We start from the raw sequence: 16,920 nt of genomic DNA, 5'->3' as shown, positions 1-16,920 counted from the left end.
TATTTTAAATTCTTCATTAAATCCTCCTACCTGCACAGAAAATTGCTTAAAATTTCGAAACAAACTAATTTAACAGCCCTTAAATCCAACCACTGTACTATAAAAATAATGAAAAATGCATTCAAATATATTGTTTTTCCCATGCAAATGCTCAAAAAAGTAATAAATCATCAATTGGCTCATAATTTATGACTAGAAGGAAAAGCTGAGACAGTTACATTTGTCGGTGATTTAAGCAATTTGGAATAAACAAGATTTAAGCAATATGTTTAAATTTAATATTGTTCAAGCAAAACTGTAAACTTTTAGAATGATTTAAAAGCACAAGGAAAATTTGTCTTTTTTAGGGTCTTTCTCGTTTTCATGTCTCCAAGTACCATCCTTTGCTAACCGCTTCCTCGAAGCTTCCAAAATGTGTCAAAAGACCACTTGTAACAGTTTACTCCTTGAAAGTTTCCTTCATCATGGTTCTAACCTCTCCCGTCTCCCTGCCGTGCTCTCGTTTGCTCCTCAAATGAAATATATTTTTCTTCAAAATACAAAAATCTTCAACATGCTTTTGCACAAGCCGCGCAAGTTTTCCTTCCTTACCGCGTTCGTAGAAAGCGAGCAAAGCTTTATATTAGTTGAACAGTTCTGAAAAACATATCGTATCCACGTAATTGTTCCACGAATCATCCGAAAGTATCGATTCCGTGAAACAGACTTTCGATGAAACGAAACACAATAAAGCGAAGACAACGAAACAGGAGATGGGAACGAATAAATTTACCCCAAAACGCCTCGAGCAGTTTGATCGGAAACGAAACCCTGCTACGTTCGGCCTGGTGTTTATTCTTGTTCGCGAAAGTATAATATTAATACGAAAATTTTATCCAATTGCCCAACCGGTGGACGGAATTTCAGTACATCCAGCTTCGCCGGTTTCGTATTTACAATCGACACACCGATCCAGAGGAAGCGTGCAACACTGCTGTGTTCGCCTTTGCTGTGTTTTGTGTCATCTTTATGGGGAAAAGCAAAATCGTTCGTTTGGCCTCGCACACAAAACGCCTCCCGAAATGTGATTATTTCAACACAGCACATCACACATTTCGACAAATTTGCTTTCACCTGCAAGCCATTCGATTCGTCGTCCCTACGCCGCTTTGCTAGAACAGGCGCTGGTAAAGTGCTGATAGCGTCAACGAAAAAAAAAAGAAAGGAAAAAACGTTTTCCCGCGCTATGACGCGTGCAGTAAATGGGAAATAAAACGAGAAGTCGAACGTAAAAAAAACAAAAAACTTCTACCCGGGCTAGTAGTAATCACATTTCTTTTCAATCTCCAACCTTGTAAAAACCAAATGTGGCCCTTCGGAAAAAAATAGCGCAGCTTTACATTCTAAGCCGATAGACTCCCGGGTGCTTAAGCGAAAGAACGCACCGAGGCATCCGACGACGACGACGGGTGGTGGGGCAGCACGGGTGTAATGGTAGAACAACATAAAGCTTGCACTAAAGCAAAACCGAACCAACAGCCTGGGAGGCTTAAGGGAATGGGGGAAACCCGGCGGAGAGCGGGGAAGGGCGGGGGGAGTAGGAATAAAAATCCACACCCAACTGTGTGCGCATTCACCCCGGCCACCCCACGGCTCCTTGGGGTGGTGTTTTCTACCATGTTTTTATCTATCAATTCGACACTCCCAGAAGGTGCGTTAAGTCGGTCAGGCTGACGGTTACCTTACCGCGCAAACAACGCACCGACAACGACCGGCTGTAAGGTTTCCGTTTTCTTCCTCTCCCTCTTCACCAGGCCCGCATCCTCCTCTTGTGCCAAAAGCCTCACACATAATCATAACCATAACACGGATGATGCTGGCAACATCTCTCGCCACACTCGGCACACAGGCTCACCTTTCTCGCCGGGCCCGCGAAAGAAAGCCCTCCGGTAGGGATGGCTGGTGCGACCTCGCGCGCCCACGTGTTGTTGCGCTAATTTTTGCTCTTTGATGCGCCATCGGGTGGTGGGGTGGATGGTGCTGGTCGTTGTTTGCTTTCCCCTTCTTCTTGCTTGTTTTCCGTCGCCGCTGTGTTGCCGCCAGTCGGTGTCGTTCTGTCACAAAACACTTACCGCACCGCCGGATCTTTCCATTGAAGTGCCCGTGGACACATCTAAATTACATCAAGCCGCAGCGGGGGCAGGGGGGGGGGGGAGAGGGGATGGGATTGGTTTTTGATGATGGATATAAAAAGTGACTTTACCGGTCGACATCGACACTTTTTGTGTGGTGGTGGGTAGGGCCAGGGAGCAAAAATGGGAAAACCTTGGCCACAACAACATCGTCATTTCGCAAATAACATCCACTCAGTTGACATACACACACACGCACATAGTCAGAGACACGACACGGTTGCTTCGGTTCAGATTTGCCCCGGTCAGCAGATGCTCTGATGATCTTCTGCTCACACGCCCTGTCTGGCCTTTCCTCCCACACTGTGTCTAGTGGCCGAGAGCACACACTAATGATGTGTCCCGTGTTCCGGTCGTACACGGCAATGCAGCTAAATCCAGCGCCACCCTGTTCGAAACCACCTAACCACAGACACCGGTGCGCGCGCGCTCGCGCTACCCGGCGGGACATGGGAAAAACATGGACACAGTGGCCAACCTCTGCCCGTACACGCGACGTTCGATGCTTGCACGAGGGGTATTATCATAATGGTAATAACCGTATAAAAATAATTATTTGCCACCCAAGAGCTTTGGCTGCGGCCTACGCTGATCTAAAACCACTCCGCTGGAATGGTCATTGCGGTCAAACGTCAAACCGACCGAAAAACAACACATTGGGGACGCATACACACGCGCTGGAGTGTTGTTTCGTTAGTGACGGGTCTAGGATGATTAGTGGCTATTTCTTTTGCTTAATTTGCTTTATTTTATTTTTATACTCAAATGAACACAGCTCATTCAGCTAATATTTCAATCGAATTGAAAATGTTTTTGTGCTAATAAAACTACATGCAGTGGCTAAATTCATTGAGAGTTTTTGAGTAGCATTGAAGGTTTGCCTAGTCTTTATTGAGAAAGATATATTCGAGACACTATTGTCATTTATGGATTGATTTATGTATTTATTTATTTATTTTTTTATCTATTTGATCATTTAGCTATGAATTTATTTATTAATTAATTTATTTATTTATATATTTATTCATTTTTTAATTTTTAAATTATTTATTTATTATTTTATTCATTTATTTATAGTTCTTTACATAAACATAAACTAGGTCTGTTTATGTTTATATCATAGATATTGATATTGTAACTTATGCATTTTAGCTATATTCCTAACCAAAATGTATAATTACTGACCGAAGTATAAGATCATAGGTACAAAATGTTATACTTTTGAGCTATGATCCTAAAAAATGTCATGGTCGAAGTACCTTACCAGATGTTATAATTTATAATAAACGATTTTGTAAATAAAAATGTAAAAACTGTACACTTAACTTTCATTTAATCAGTTATTATACATTACATATTAATTAAAAAAATCGTTTTGGTCCAAAAGAAGCTCAATAGCACGGGTTTACAGAATTTACATCCAACTCTGTCTATTTTTCATACCTTCAATTTGTCATGTTCAGTGCTGCTCGTAGCTTATGAAAGCTTTTAAGTAATATGTAAGTATGGTACATTTGTCTTAATAAATAAAAAAAACATTTGAGGATGCCACAGAATTCACCGGTCAAACAAATATCAAATGACTGCAAAGCATAACGAATCGTGTACAAATTGAACGAGCACATCGAATGCAAAGTCATCCGATGCAGCTGTACCATCAATTCCGTGCGTCACTGTGGCTGTTATGCATTTTGCTTAAATTAATACCGGCATAACATATACATACAGTGGAACAAAAAATACATTCCCTCATCATCCGTCCTTTATAGCTTTGGTAATATGCTTGGTGGCGAAGCATTTTTTTTTTTTTTTTGCTTAATTTTACACCCCAGCCCCCCTGCTCCTCCTTCGCGCTAAAGCCAAAAAACCATAAAGCCAGTGACAAAGCTTCATAAACCTCCATAACACTCCATCAATTTGACTGCAGTTGTATCCGCAAACCAGCAACAACCAGCATCAGCATGATGCAGCAGATGGTTGATTGCTTGACAATGCTTGACGTGAGCTCATTCTGCTGTGCGTAAAAATATTCGTTTCATAATCACACCCGGTAACGTTGTCATTGTTGCCAGACATCGTGCACAAATCAATCTGACCGAGCATCGGTTTGGTTTTTGTGTGTATGTGTCTGCGTGTGTGTGTGTGTGTCAGTGTGGCAGTTTGCACGAGGGCAATGTTGCAACAATCGCACAATCGCCAAAAATGAAATTAAAAAAAAAATACATACCATTCGCGTTGCTATGGTTGCTTTCATCTCGCGCTCGTGCGCTTGATAGTGCGGAACAAAATAAAAACGCATTGAAATGTATGTCAATTGAAATTCCATTCATTTTGTGCTCTGCTTTGGAACTATCCACTCCACTACTGTCCGAAACTGGTCACACTGAGAGAGAGAGAGACGGAGGGCGAGATGATATCTTGAAGTTGATTGAAATGGGGTAGAGGATGCACCAAAATATAAAACGAACTTGCCAAACCAAATTACTCACCATTATGTCGGCGCTAATAATACGCGAAACACAGCGTGATGCAAGCGATGCAAGAAGGATGGGAAGAAACGGTGGGAAAACAGATCTGCGACATGCTGGGGCTATATTGATTTGTTTCTATGCAAAGCGACCAAGTGGAATTTATTTGCATTGCTTCTCTTTAGTTCCTCTGCCAATTATCCGACATGGTCGCTAGTTGGCAAGTGTGATGAAACAGAAATTTAATAGGTACCAGTGGTAATATTTTTGTGCCCTGTATTGCAGATCGATATTTTGCTATTTTAGCTCACTTAGCTGGCAAAATCATTCATGGTAGGATAATTCAATTAAAAATACTTCAATTATTTTTTACCGATTGATATCAACACAAAGCATCTCACGTTCGCATTAGCGATTGCACTATTCAATCGATGTTTATCGTTCTACGTTAATGCAAAGCGAAAACATCAAAGAACAATTAATTTATGACACATTGTAAAAAAAAGGATTTATCTTTCCCTGAAATAACAGTGGTGTTATGAATAGAAATTAAGTTGCATCAGCAATGCATGAAAGGGATCTGTTGATTGCATCATATTAAATTGCGCAGAATCACGGCATCAGTATGTTAATGTGATTTATGTATTTTAAGCGTACATGCACGGTTTCAGTATTGTATCTGAAGCATTATTTTTTTCTATTACATTATTGTGCGAACACCTGTTCGGAACTCGGGAGACAAAAATTCATACACATTGTCAAAGATGCGATTTTTAGCGATTCAACTTTATTGAACTCAAACTACGTCCACTGTTTCATTTGCATAATTATTTGTTGTTTTTTTCCATCCCACAAACTGTACCTGGTATGTTTAAAATTTCCACTCAGTTTTGTTTGCATCTCCATTTTCACTTTACATCCATTTGTTCCTTTGCCTTTCTTCTATTGCCATTCAAATGAAAATCAAATACTAAAAGCTAGCATTTGCTTCATTGCCCAAATCACATCATTAAATACGCTCTTTACTCCTCTCGCTCATACTAAAACCCCTATAAACTGTTTACGACATACTTAATTTCACCAAAAAACACCCTTCTTACACCGCAACGTGGTCATCATAGAGATTATAATATTATCAACCCAAAATCGATTGCCAATTTTCACCACCAACTTCACACAATAGCCCCGTCGTTCTCCAGCGCAGCAAAAACACTGGTGGCAGTAGTTTTTAATGTCCCACATCATCCCTACCCTTCCAAACAACAGACAAACCTCTTGACTGCAGCACCGCAAAGCCTCCAATAATGCTACTCTTCTGCGGTTTGACAGTTTTTCCCAGCACACATCCCCATTGTGACAGCTCCGAAAAAACATTCCCATTCTCGTTACGAACTCGTTCGAAAACAAATTTCAAACCAATCAAAACTACTATTTCGGGGGTTTTCGTTTTGGGGTTCGAATGTGATTTCAGCATGTGTATACATTCGGTGCCGGTGATAACCGGGAGCATCTCGAACGACCACATTCCCCGAAGGGTATTTCGATTATAATGGACCTCAAAAAAAAAAAAAAAAAAAAAAACGGGCAAAGCTTTGAGGCACAGCGCAGAGGGAGAGGCTAAATAGAGTAAAGGAAACTTTCGTCACAGTGGCGAACAACGTCTTGCTTGTTTCAAATCACCATCCAAATATCCATCCGTACCATCGAGTCTGAACTAGTGTTGGCCGTTCCGGTCCGAACCTAGTAAAAAAGTTCCGTTCTTTATGTAGGCCGTTCCGTTCCGATCCTTTATACAAAATCGTTCCGTTCCGTTCATTCCGTTCTTTCCGTTCTTTCCGTTCATTCCGTTCCGTTCCGTTCATTCCGTTCATTCCGTTCCGTTCCGCTCATTTCGTTCTTTCCGTTCATTCCGTTCCGTTCAATTCGTTCTTTCCGTTCACTCCGTTCCGGTCTTTGCCGTTTCAATATTGTTAGCAAGGTGCTATCGTTCGTGCGTTCCGTTCTTTGAAAAAACCGGCTTTGTCCGGCTGTTGCTTGCTGCATGCAAGATAACTGTTCACTCTTTCTCGCACACAGTATGTGTTGCCTGTGCACTCTCCAATGCTTACAGGAATATTCATAGCACTTCGTCGCGTATCGTTTATAAAAATCGTGATAAGCGAAACCAAAAATGGTGTTGCATTTGGTATTATGGTGCAATTTGTAACATCTATTATACTTTTTGTTATAATTTAGCTTATCTTAACTAGACAAATAATATTTATTAAATTTAAATCTGTACTCATATGGCAGAACGGGTTGGAAAAGATGTATTTATGTTTTATGCCACGATATCCACTTGATCTTGGCACTCGGCATGATTCCAATATTTAGCCATTCGATTCGAAGCATTCTGTTCCATTCGACAACCGTTTGAGTGCCGTGATGTTGTAAACGATTTATGTGAAAAAAAAACTATTTGTTTTAAATAGTTAGTGAAATTAAAATAATTAGTCAATCTCGTGATACAATCGTCAACTCGTACCACTCAATAACATCGGCATGGGTAAAAGCCTCGAATGGATCGTGCCCCCATACACTGGGATGATTATCCTGCTATGGGCATTTAAGTTACTGATAGCCAAGCTTATTAGTGGTACAGGAAGGCTTTCGCCGAAAATGGTCGTCGCATCTGATAAGTTAAAAAAAATACTAGATAATAAATGCATGCTTTATACCCCCCCCCCCCCCCCCCCCCCCCCCCCCCCCCCCCCCCCCGGATGACAGTTTGGCTTCTAAGCTGTGGGTCGGTACTTTTGCACCCCAGGTTCACGTTCCGTTCTTTTTGAAAAATGAACTAGTTCCGTTCCGTTCCTTTTTTTTAACGAAATTCCCAACACTAGTCTGAACCGCTTTCAACTTCTTTCTTTCATGTTCTCGTTGTTTTTTTGCAGATTTAGTCCAACGCGTACGCCGTCGCCCTGGGACGGCATACGGATAGCGGATAAGTTTAGTCCGGTCTGTCCCCAGCGACTGCCGAATGTAAATAACGAAACAGCAGCTTTAGATAAGATGCCAAAAGGACGACTGGAGTACTTGAAACGTTTGCTACCTTTTTTACAGAACCAATCGGAGGACTGTTTGTATTTGAATGTATTCGCTCCAGTTCATGGTGAGTAACGGATGCAAGGCTCAGCACCCTACCACCCGTTTGTCCTTCCAAATGGCAACCCAAATGACACTGTTGTTCGTCTTCATTCATTCATTCTCTCTCTCTCTCTCTCTCTCTCTCTCTCTCTCTCTCTCTATTTCTCTCTCTCTCTTGCTCTGTCTCTTTCTCTCTCTCGAATGCAGCCACTCAAAGTGACAAGAAACTGCCTGTTATAGTATTTTTACACGGAGAATCGTTCGAGTGGAACAGCGGCAACCCGTACGATGGCACCGTGCTAGCCAGTTACAGTGATTTAGTCGTAGTTACGTTAAACTATCGGTTAGGTATATTGGGTAAGTTCTCCCCCACTTCCCATGCTTTCCAGGTATTTAAAAATAGCCACAAGGCTGGAGGCTTTCTTAAGGCTGGAGCGAAGCAAACTCGAACCACTAATATTTGCCCCTGCAAACCTTAAAAGCTCCAGCCCGACAAAGAAGCAATGTTGCCGCCATTCATTCATCAATCATGCATAGGATGATGAATATCCTTGGGCAAAGTTTTGTATCTCTCAGCCACTCAGGCTAAAAGACTTATTCTCTTCCCCCCCTCGGCGATACACCGGATGCTAAAGAAGAAGATGATGATGATGATGACGATGCGTTCGCAGTGGAAAGGCACCCTACATTAAATGATACACTACAATCCATTTTTCGATCATTGGAATGACGTTACAAGCATCCTTCTATTGATAGACATCAAACGGAATAGATCCGGCTGTGCCCTTCGGCCATTCGGGTGTATGCACAGTGTGTTGAAAACCATCGCCGGCCGAAGCTTTCATTAGGTTAATCGATTATTCATTTATTATTCATCACGACTTTGGCTTCGATTTCGAGGGTTGACTTTCGGCGCCCGTTTTTTCCCTCCCTTTTCCGATCCTTATCAGCGAATCAGCCGCTGGCATGAATTTATTAATGGATTGCTTTGGCGCTCAGTGCAAAGTGCTGAAAACCCGATGAAATGGCAAAATTTTGGGTGGTTCAAAGTAGTGACCGCTTTCGCTGCCCGCAGAAGACTGCCCCCGTCACTAACGCACTCTGATTTCCATTCGTTCCCTCCCCGGTTTGCGGCAGGTTTTCTAAATGCCAATCCCAGCCCACAGTTGCGGGCCCGCGTCGCCAACTACGGCCTGATGGACCAGATGGCCGCCCTGCACTGGGTGCAGCAGAACATCGCCAAGTTCGGGGGCGACCCGGCCACGGTGACGCTGGCCGGGCACGGGAGCGGTGCCGCCTGCATCAACTTCCTGATGACGTCGCCCACCATGGTGCCGGGGCTGTTCCATCGGGCGATCCTGCTGTCCGGGTCGGCCTACTCGTCCTGGGCCCTGGTCGAGGATCCGGTCGTGTACGCGCTCAAGCTCGCGAAGGAGGTGAACTGCTCCATCCCGGAGGATCTGATCAAAAACCACGAGCAGATCGTCGACTGTCTGCGGGACGTGCCGCTGGAGGAGCTGTTCGGGGCCGACATTCAGCCGCCCAGCTTCCTGAGCGCGTTCGGCCCGTCGGTGGACGGGGTCGTGATACGGCCGGGCCGCTCCAACCAGGACATTGACGAGCTGCCGGTGCGCGGCACGTCCAAACGGTCGCAGGGTGCGGCCGGCCGGTACGATCTGCTGTTCGGCGTGGTGACGGGTGAGGCGCTGTGGCGCTTCAGTGCGGCCGACATCCAGAGCGGGTTCGAGGGCGAACGGCGCGACAAGATCCTGCGCACGTACGTGCGGAACGCGTACACGTACCATCTGAGCGAGATCTTCTACACGGTGGTGAACGAGTATACGGACTGGGAGCGGACGGTGCAGCATCCGATCAATATGCGCGACGCGGCGGTTTCCGCCCTGTCCGACGCCCAGTTCGTGGCACCGCTCGTGCACACCGGGGACATGTTGGCCCCGCCACCGCCGCTGCCCGGACAGGAACCGTCCGGGCCGAAGTGTTTCTTCTACGTGTTCGACTACCAGACGAAGGACGGGGACTACCCGCAGCGCATGGGGACGGTGCACGGCGAGGACCTGCCGTACGTGTTCGGGGCGCCGCTGGTCGACGGGTTTAACCACTTCCCGCGCAACTACACCAAGTCGGAGGTGGCCCTGTCCGAGGCGCTCATGGTGTACTGGGCTAACTTTGCCCGAACTGGGTAAGTACGGGGAAGAATTAAATCTCAAAAGATGAAAAACTCCAAGTCTTCTTTTCTTGCGTAATTCTATAAGTGAACTGAAAAGCCTACTCTGATGTTTATTAACCATAGCTCATTACAGGGTTTTCCAAGGGTTCTCTTAGTTGTGGGACACTTCCTTGACTCTTTCCTATTGGAAGTGTACTTCCAATGTTTGAAATTGGGCTCTACGACACCCTTTTTATACAGGCTCCTTAAAATTCTTACTGGATTTATCAAACAAGGACGCTGTAGAGTCCAATTCCCAATACATTAAGTTCATTTCTCGTAAGGAAAAATCAATAGAATATCTCACAGCTATGGGAACTCCTGGAAAACCCTGTAACATAAACCATAAAATGAACCATGAAATGAATTATGAGTGCTTGAAAATTCACTCAAAAATGATTAGTTTATAATTTCCATTGGTTTTGATTTGACAGTTATCCCAAGTGTAATGATTATGTGCAGTGTGTATCGTAGCTATCCGATGTTCTTCAATGAATGTTTTACCGAGAATGTGGCACAAACGATCAACAGAGTCATTAGTGTAATCGATTTCAACGACCTGAAGATCAGCACCGAAAATTGAATTTGCTCAATTTAATTTCACCAATTGAAATTCCACCACTTATTCATTTTGTTCACCACTTTTTAGTTTCACCTTAAAGAAAGCGCGAGTTCATAGAAATGCGGCAAACACTCCAATGCAAACGTTTCTTCCACCCAGCTCTTCCATCTGCCACACACGTCCACCGTGTATTACCGCCTGCACAATCACATCCACGGTTTTATTTCAACCCGAAAGCTCCTCCCCCATTCACTTCCGCCAGAAATTAGCTCAATTAACATGATTAAATCTATTTTTCCTCTCCAATTCCAAACTCCACCCAGCAACCCGAACGAGCATCACCGGCAGGACTCAATTCTGGCCGCATCCCGCGAACGGAATCGCTTCCGCAGCATCAACTGGGAGGAGTACGATCCGGTGCATCAGAAATATCTGGAAATTGGTAATGCGCACCGCACCTATTTCCATTCCCATTCCCTTTGTCGACCGACCTGTGTGTGTGTGTGTGTGTGTGTGTGTGTGTGTGTGTGTGTGTGTGTGTGTGTGTGTGTGTGTGTGTGTGTGTTTTAATCTTCAACCATCATCTCTGTTCCCGTTCCTGGCCCGCTTGCAGGTATGAAACCGCGGATGAAGAACCACTTCCGAGCGCATCAGCTCTCGATCTGGCTGCGGCTAATACCGGAGCTACACAAAGCCGGCATGGAGGACGTGATAGCGAGGCACAATCTCTTCAAAAACCACGACGACATGGACCTGTACGAGGGGCTCGTCAAGCCGGACTCGTTCGCCGGCCGGCTCAACTACCTGGAGGATAATCTCAAGCGGCGAGGTATGCTGACGGGCGGCGAGCTGGGCCACGCACTGCACGCCAACGGTAGGTGTTTTAGCACGGGCTTTCGCACGCTTTCGACTGTTACCGCAGTGTTGCTGGGGAGCTCAGAAACTGGCCCCGGTAACCACATTCCGGTGGATGGTGCAATGAAATTGTGCATGAGCCATTAGCCAGTACAGCACGGCACTGTACGCCGAACGCAATTAATTCGACCCAGTAGTAGAGTGCTCAACAATGTTTAGTGTTATTTCTGGGTACAGATTTGCTGGTGCCATGGAGAAATTTAGCTTTGTTACAGTAGCATTCGTACTAACAAAGGAAATAGAAACTAGCCAATGGGAGAGCGATTAAACATTGTACATTGCACCGCTAGCTATCGGAAATAGTTTTTGGTTGTTTGAGTGTAACATGTTTGAGTGTAACATGTTATTTCATCAGAGTTTTACAAGCGGCTTATGTTATTACATTTTATATTCTTTTTTTACATGAAAACCATACCCTACCAGACAGCATTTTATACTAAAGCAATAGTCGGCAGAGTCCGTGGCGGCTCTTTAGTCGTTTTAAATATTTCGAGCGGTGACAGTGTCATGGCGACAAGGAAATTTTATTTGTATGCGTTTAACAACATTTAAAACTCCTTTAAAAGTATGCTGAAGTGTGTTGACTTGTCCAGCAAAGGAAAATTATTTGTATTCCAATATGGATTATTATAATTTCCCATCAAATAAATCACTCTCAGCATTTTTCACGTACGACAATTGCACGCAAAAGATTGTTGAATAAGTGGGAGTTGGTAATAATTCATACTACAAGAGTTAAATTTGATTGACAATCATGTTTATCGTTCAAGGGTTTATGTACTTGGGAATCAACCAAATCCCTTGGGAAACTCTTGAATTCATATTTTAATTTATAAAAATCCTTTTTATAACCTAAGTATAAGTTTGGGGCTTGTTTGACCGCATTTGACAACCACTGAGGCCCTTTCCGTTTTGAGTTCGTAGGCTGGCCTAGTTGGGTTTATCCCAAGGTGTATGTATTTAAAAGGTTGATTTGTATCGCTTCTGCTTCTGGATGAAGATTTTAAGAGTATTTTGTGTATTCGTGAAGCTACTAGAAATCCTGTCTGAGCAAAAGTTTTCACCCGTCCTGTCAAAAAGTAACGTTCAAATTTGGTTATAAAAAACATGAATACATACACTTTGCTTCTAGGTTCCACCACCTGATCTCTTTAATGCACCTTGGGATAAATGGAAACACGGCCCTGTTTTGTCATTTTTTCGAGCAGGTACTCGAATATAATTCTAATTCTTTGAGACTGAAATCGCAGGCAATTTTTGTGTGTGGTTTTGTATGGAGTGTTGGCTCCAGACTTCAGCCTCCAACTGTCAAACTCCATATAAAAAGCTAACTAGAATCGTGACGGGCCCCACTGTCCGATTGGTGGGTCGCGCAATTCGCATACTTTTGGGCTGATTTGCTCGGACACTTGAACTATCGAATGGCATAATTCAAAGTGTTTGGTATATTAGTGTACTGACATGTTTCAGTCGACAGGTTCGCATAAAGTTGGTACATTTAAACAGAGCCAAAATTTAAATAAAAGTAAAAATATTCTAATTTAATGCTTTATAATACTATCCTATCCCCATTGAGCCTTCTATCTACCTTATTTCGTCATAATTTTTGTTTGTTTTTTTTTTTACAGTCGTCATGACAACGGCGGAACCGGTCCTGCTAACGACCTGCATGCCGGTGGGCAACTACAGTGCGCTCGTGCCGACGGCCACCATCCTGAACGCCACGACCGACACGCTGGCCGGGCTGGAGGCGGCCGGGTACGCCGCCTATTCAACCGCCCTGAGCGTCACCATCGCCATCGGGTGCAGCCTGCTCATCCTGAACGTGCTCATCTTTGCCGGCGTCTACTACCAGCGCGACAAGACGCGGCTCGAGGTGAAGAGCCTGCAGAAGCAGTACCAGCAGCGGGGCGGCGGCCTGCACCAGCAGGGCCCGTTCGATCCGATCAAGCACGCCCACTACCATCTCGGGCACTCGCAGTCGGCGAACGTGATCGTGGACGTGGAGAACCACGATACCGGTGCGCTGATCCTGGCCGGCGACGTCAAGTCGCCGCACATCTGCACGAACGCGATGCAGATCAGCGTGATGAAGAGTGGTTCGCCGGGCGGTGGCGTCGGCCACGGCGGTGTCGATGGACGCGGGAACGGTGGTAATGGTGTTGGTGGTGTTGGTGGTGGTGGTGGTGTTGGTGGTGGTGGTGGTGACGCGACCAGCTGTAACGTGCCGGCCCCGAACGTGACGAAGATGCCGCTGCAAGCGAATAACAACGCGTACGGTACGGCCAAGCTGCCGCCCCGCAGTGAACACATCGCCATCCCGATCAAAAACTCAACCTTCATCGGAACCGGTACCGGTACGGGCGGGGGGACGTTTGTGAGCGGCATGATGACACTGCCAAAGTCCAGCTCCCAGCAACAGCAGCAGCAGCAGCAGCAGCAGCAAGTACACATCCCGATGAGCTACAACCGGAACGAGTGCATGACGCTGCCACGGAACATTGGCGGAACTGGACTGAGTGCGTCCTCCGCCGGACCCAATGCAGGTAAACCGAGACTAGATTTCATGACCACACCGATCTGAAAACGGACCACCACTACTAATACTACTACCACTACTACTACTACGAGCACCACCACTACTACTAACACCATGACGAGCACCACCATCTCACCTTTACACACAACCCATTGGCCCAAACTCACCATCATACCACAAACCCAGTTCTTGTCCGCGTTGAGTTGCGTTCCGTTATGTATGCAGTACTTAGGCTCACCTCAATGTTCTGCACCGTTAGACAGGGCTGGCAGGTTCCATTCGTTCCGTTTCTTCAACCCCTACCCGTTGTTTGTCCCACGATCTTATCCTCATCATTCATTTCTTGCACGAGAAAGATACGGAAAGCAAGGAGGACGACCCCCTGCCTTCCAATTAAGGGGGGCCCGACGCTTTCCCTTTAACAAAAGCAAAACAGCAGGCAGAAGAAGACATTAGGGCCGATTATGATTCTGCTGCCGGGAGGCAGTGGCAGCCCACGATCAAGCGTCAATCCCGTTCATTCACTCCATCTCTCTCTCTCTCTTTCTCTGTCTTTCCCGGAAACAGTGACCGGAATACGGCACTGCGACCCACCATACTAAACCGGTTCATCCTTTTGTCCGACCGTGCTGGTTCGCGTCCGGCCGTGTCCGTGTTCGTTCTTCCTCATTATCCGTTATCTGATTGATTGCTAAGGATTGTTAGGATGGCGCTACGGTCGTCCACTCACGGGATTACTTCCCACACCATTAGAGCTGAGAACAGAAGACAGTGGGAAAGGGGAGAGAGAGAGAGAGAGCTGAACACGTGTATTTCGATTGTTATTTGAGGTTCGTTATGTTGTGCAACGCCACACCATTCTTCTCGTTCACTGTTACGTTTTGCGTTTTTTCATAATGCTGTGTTGTGTGGAGGGATAGTTTTAGCGAAGCATATTGTTTGTGTTAGTGTGTAAGAAGCGTAGTATGAGGAGTAAGCGCGCAGACAGGCCGAAATAGAAGATAGGGGTGGGAACATGCGGGGGAGCGTGTTACATGATGAATCAGAAGCCATACGTGAGAGGGGAAAGAATAAACCTGTACCTAAGGCCGGGTGAGGGTGAAAAACTATATCAGTAAATAAAGACGAAGAGAAAACACACACACACCCACACGTTTCAATCAAAACCATTTTGGTGGGATACTTAGTTGCTCCGAAAGTGATGCGGCGAGCTTTGGTTGGATGGTGGTTTTGTGCTTTGGCTTCGGATTTGTTTTGTTATTCGTTTTGCGGCGTTTACCAAACTGCCCCTTGATTATAGTGTCAGCTTTAAGTCGAAGGAGAAAATGCTTCACCTTATTAATCATCACGCAAAATAGTAAGCTTAAAAGCTTTAGGCAAAGATCGGGCCATTAAGGTATTTTAAAGGATCCTCCAAGTCAACATGTTTTGTCCCTTCAGGTATCTTTTATATTTTTTTTTGTCGTATTTATATGGCATTTTTGTTCCAAAATTATTGCAATTAAACTTATGTTGGGGTAAGAGGTGGGACTTTTCATCATCATCATCATCATCAACATCACCATCATTATATTAAGAAACAAAGGCAAATAAGAAAAACATTAGAAAATTAATGCAATCTATGTTTGTGGTATAGCTCTTCAGAAATGAACTACACACTGAACGCTTCCTTGGATTTTTTTTTTGTAAATTTCTTCAATACAAACCGAATTCTGTTTGTTCAAAGCTTGCTAGTGGACATGCTTTTGAGTTCAATATATGATAGTTAACAAACAGTGCACTATGGAGCCGGTCTCGAACAAACCGCGGTCATAAGTCAATTTGTGTACTAATTACGATACGTAATACAGTGAAATCTCTCTAAGATGTAGTCTTTTCACGATGGATTGTTTATTTAGGATGAATATTTTGACGGTCCCTTCATATTCCATCCATTTTATGTCTCTCCAAGATCAAAACCTCCCTAAGGCGAATATCCTTCAAGCTGCATATGCGATTTGGCAGCCGAAATTCTCTAACCGCGCGGCCACATGAGGTGAAATATACAGCGAAATAAACTATTTGACAGGCGAAATATCTGTCAGATAACGCATCACAGCAACCAGGTGATGTGCAATGCAAACAAATAACGTGCACCAAGTCGTAACTAATTCCATTAAAGAACTTCAATGTTAAATATTTCGTTAATTTTCATTCAACAATTCATCATTTCTTTCATTTTGGGAATGTTATGCTTAAGAAGATATCCTTTTAAAGTTACTTTCGAAAGCGGATGTTGTATCACCCGTAACCCTTTAGCAGCAGCTGTCAGATATTTCACCTGTCAAATAGTTCATTTCGCTGTATATTTCACAAGATCTATTAAGGAGAACAGGTCGATGCAAAGCCCGTTGCTAGGTTGCCATTTTTAGCACGCTTTTGACAGTTTCATGAAAAAGTATTTACAAACAAACGGCTAATAGTTAACGCGCAAAAGTGGACGAATTTACTATTAGGAACGTTATATTGGTCAAATTTCTTGCGGTCAATCACTTCTGGACAATCTTCTTCTTCTTTGGCTCAACAACCGTTGTCGGTCAAGGCCTGCCTGTACCACTTGTGGGCTTTGGCTTTCAGTGACTAATTGATTTCCCCCCATAGCAGGATAGTCAATCCTACGTATGGCCGCACTAATCCTACGTCTATTTGGGGATCTAACCCATGACGGGCATGTTGTTAAGTCGTACGAGTTGACGACTGTACTACGAGACCGGAGTTCTGGACAATAAAGGAGAAGTAATTGCAGTCTACTCTGTATCCAGAAATATTGATAACCTTTTTCATTGTTTGCCATTCCGTGACCACAAACCACTACCGTTTGCAACGGTCCTGCTGGAAAAAGGAAAGTTTAACATGTTCAACTGGGTTAAAGA

General features: G+C 44.5%; 1 protein-coding gene across 13 annotated transcripts in view; it reads left to right on the top strand.

The window, feature by feature from the left end:
- The window catches only part of LOC121587827 (neuroligin-3), an 81,994-nt gene that overhangs the window by 54,815 nt on the left and 10,259 nt on the right, over window positions 1–16,920 (top strand). For all 13 annotated transcript variants that reach the window (XM_041905015.1, XM_041905011.1, XM_041905012.1 and 10 more), the window contains 6 exons: window positions 7,573–7,790; window positions 7,973–8,122; window positions 8,903–9,965; window positions 10,878–10,996; window positions 11,168–11,428; window positions 13,098–14,015. In XM_041905015.1, coding sequence (XP_041760949.1) covers window positions 7,573–7,790; window positions 7,973–8,122; window positions 8,903–9,965; window positions 10,878–10,996; window positions 11,168–11,428; window positions 13,098–14,015 — 2,729 coding nt within the window. The remainder of the gene's footprint in view (window positions 1–7,572; window positions 7,791–7,972; window positions 8,123–8,902; window positions 9,966–10,877; window positions 10,997–11,167; window positions 11,429–13,097; window positions 14,016–16,920) is intronic.

The sequence above is a fragment of the Anopheles merus genome, chromosome 2R (assembly GCF_017562075.2).
Source record: "Anopheles merus strain MAF chromosome 2R, AmerM5.1, whole genome shotgun sequence".
In the NCBI taxonomy this organism is placed as follows: Eukaryota; Metazoa; Arthropoda; class Insecta; order Diptera; family Culicidae; genus Anopheles; species Anopheles merus.
This window is presented reverse-complemented; position numbering and strand designations above follow the sequence as displayed.